General features: G+C 61.9%; 1 protein-coding gene across 1 annotated transcript; it reads right to left on the reverse strand.

Moving 5' to 3' along the window:
* Positions 1-277: 277 nt before the first annotated feature.
* Positions 278-3,033, reverse strand: D7B24_008784 (uncharacterized protein; the record flags this gene model as incomplete). Its single annotated transcript, XM_028642868.1, has 2 exons — positions 278-2,288; positions 2,447-3,033. The coding sequence occupies 2 exons, from the start codon at positions 3,031-3,033 to the stop codon at positions 278-280; spliced, it is 2,598 nt and encodes an 865-aa protein (XP_028493422.1).
* Between the last annotated feature and the right edge of the window lie 294 nt (positions 3,034-3,327).

Consider the following 3,327-nt stretch of genomic DNA (forward strand, 5'->3'; position numbering starts at 1 on the left):
AAGAGACAGAGAGGTAAGGAAAGGATGAGACCTCCAAGTGGCCTCCCCAGACTTCGTCGTACAGTAGAGGGAAAACCATGAGCCTCGCATATCGTGGGCAAGAGGCGTTTCAAAACAGTGGTATCATCGTTCTCGCTCAGAATATGCCCGTATGCCGTGTGCAGCAAGTATGAACGAAAAGTGAAATCGAACCATCACCGAGGCTGTGTAAAAGGTAAGGCCTCCTTCGGGGCAAAAGAAAAGTGCAAGGCGACAAGCGTCGCTTACGCCGACACACCTAGAACGCGTCCTCAAACGGGCAATCGACGCTGTCATGGCCGTCACGCTCGCACAGCGCGCACCACTTGGCCTCGTCCACGACGCCGCTCGATTTGCCCGCTACCGGGCCCGAATCGAGCGGGTTGGGCAGGATCTGGGTGCTGGGCGTGGCCGTCGGCGTCTTGCTCTTGGAGGGGGAGAGAGGTGCGAGAGGCGCAGGCTTGTTCATGTCGTGCGAGGTGCCACGGTTGTGGTATGGCTGAAGGCCGCCCTCCGAGCTCGCTGCCGCCGCTGCCGCACCATTGTGCTTCGCATGATCGCCAAACATCTCGGTGCACGTGAGGACGTCATGGCCCGCCGTCTCGCAGATTTCGCACCAGAGAGTGCTAGTCTCGGTGGCCGTCGAGTACGCGTCGCTGTCGAAGCCGGGTGGTCGCTTGTGCAGCTCAGGAGACCGCGACTCGCGATGGCGCGCTAGGACGACAGTGTCACGGGAGTCGCGGAACGACGACCTCTGTGTCGGGGCGGGATTGAGCTTGGAGGGCCCCCGGAGCTGCTCCACCTCGCGCTCGAGCTCTTCCTCGCGCATGTTCTTGTCATCGAGCATAGCGCGAAGGTCCGTCATCTCCTTTTCCATCTTCTCGCGCGCCGCTCGAGAGTCCACCGACTCGCCGGCCGTGGCAGGATACGAGTGCATCTTGTTGTTGAAAGAGCTCACGCGCGGGGGGTGCTGGTGTTCAAGCGCTTCCGCGTTGGGGATCGAGTCTCTGCTGAGCGAGTGGATAATTGCCTTGAGGCCGCGAATCTCATCCTCCTTCTGCTCGAGCTCCTTGGAACTGGCTGTTGCGTCTTGTGCGGGCGCACTGTGGCCTGTGCTGGGCTTCTCACGCTCACGACGGAGTTCACTACGCGTCCGCTCGACTTCTCCCCGCAGGAACTCGACCTCGCCCCTCGCCTCAGCTTCTCCGCGTCGGGCATCCTCCAAGCCTTCCTCGAGCTCTTGGACGAGTTCCTCCAGCTGTTTCAGCTGCTGGGCAACCGAGTCAACATCATCGGTTCGTGACTCGTGATCCCGAATCTCCTGCATCAGCTCCTCGATGCGCTTCTCGTACACCCTCTCGGTCTCGGTACTAGCCATCTCGAGCGTGTCGATGGTGCTGCGGAAATCGGCTCGGTGCGCATCGAATTCAGCCGTGAGCATGGCGATCTTTTCGTTCTTCTCCCGCAGGATGGCGCGGAGCTGCGTCGAGTCCTTATCGTCCAGGCTGTTGCGTCGCGGCCGCAGGGCGTCAGGGTTCTCCATAAGCGTCTGGAGCTCCGTGAGGCTGCTCTCCATGTCGGCCAACGTCGCGGCCTGCTCGCGGAGCTGGCGATCGCGCTCCTCGAGCTGGTGGCGTAGTCGCTCGGCCTCTTGATCATCAGTGTTGCCCGTCCGTGACGCGGGTCGGAACTTGGAGTTGAACGAGGAAACAGAACCAACACTGCCGTTGGTCTTGGGGCGACCCATGGCCATGGGCGTGATGTCGTCCTCGGGAAACTCCATCGACTGGCCGAGGGCAGACGCGCTGCGAGGTCCCACGCTAGGCTTCCTCTCCAGTCGCGGCACCCCCTTCCTGGGATCACCTGATGTGCCTCGCACGCTCTGGGCGAACCGGTTGGGCGTCGGGCTGCCATATCTCGAGGGAGGCTTGACGCCAGGGGTGACGCCGCCGATGGAGGGCCTAGGGCCGGGCGTCATGAGTCGTCGGACAGGCGACTCGGGGCGGGGTAGCGAAGGTCGAGGGCGCTTCATCTGGGGACTGGGTGCCCTTCCTGGGCCGACGGACTGGCTGAACTTGGGCACCGAGGGCGTCGGAGGTGTGTGGTTCGTCGAGTTTTGGTTGCCCATCTTGAGACCGCCGCCGTGAACGCTTGCCGTCGGGGTGAATGGGAAGCTCGTCGCGGAATCAGGGGACGTGGGTCGCAGAGAGGCCTTGATTAAGGGCAGAAAGATGCCGGCGCCGGGGACGCTCGTGGTGAAGTAGGACACGCTGCATCGATCGAGCGAGGTCAGCAAAGGGGCCCGATTGAAGGAAGAGGGATCAAGGAGGAGGGGATCAAGGACAGGGAATCAAGGACAGGGAATCAAGGACAGGGAATCAAGGACAGGGAATCAAGGACAGGGAATCAAGGACAGGGAAACGCATACCCATCAACATCGCCAGAGTTCTTGCCGCGGGACGCAAAGTCGGACTGCAGCTCGACACCGGCAAAGGTGCCCTTCTTTCCCTGCACAGGCCCGATGAAGCGAACGGTGCCGTACATGTTGCCAGGGACGTCAACAAGATCGCCGACGACAAAGTCATCGCCGCCAACGAGGGCGCTCGCGGCGCGTGGCGTCCGGCCAGGCGTCGTGGGCGTCATTCTCTTTCCGTCGGGCGGATCGCTCAGCACGGTGTTGAGGCCGTAGCTCTCGCTGGCATCGGGGATGGAGGCGAGGGACGATGGCGTCAGGGCGGCCAGGGAGCCCTTGCGCGCCAAGAGGGAGGAGCTCGTGGGTAAGGGGGGCGCCAGGCGTGACGAGTGCGAGGTGTAGAGCGAGTTGAGGTTGGGCGTCGATGCAGCGTGGTGGGAAGAGCCGTAGAGACCGCCGTTGGTGAAGCTGGACGACTTTCGCAGGGTGCGCGGCAGCTGCTGGGAAAAGTGCGTGGAGCGTTGGGAACGGAGGGGTGGTGGCGGCCTTGTTGATGTTGATATGGTGGAGGATGTTGTTTCGGTAACCAGCGTTGAAGACATGGCGGAAGGGTCTGGGACTGGCGTCCCTGCCTTGGCCTAGGGTACTTGGATCAGGTAGGTAGGTACCAGGTAAGGTAGGTACCTAGATAAGGTACCAGGTAAGGTACCTAGGTAAGGTAGAGAGAGGTAGGTCCCTATTCGGGTACCGGGGCCCCAAGCCAAGCCAAAGGCGTGGATTCGGCCGTCCACCGGGAGGGTCGTACTCTGCCAGGCGTCTTCAGGTGCTGTGGTACCTGTAATTACAGCGTACCGTCAGTGGGTGGGAGGTAATCTTGTTTACCCCCACCACACCTC

The sequence above is a fragment of the Verticillium nonalfalfae genome (assembly GCF_003724135.2).
Source record: "Verticillium nonalfalfae strain VnAa140/NRRL 66861 chromosome Unknown scaffold_81, whole genome shotgun sequence".
Classification (NCBI taxonomy): domain Eukaryota; kingdom Fungi; phylum Ascomycota; class Sordariomycetes; order Glomerellales; family Plectosphaerellaceae; genus Verticillium; species Verticillium nonalfalfae.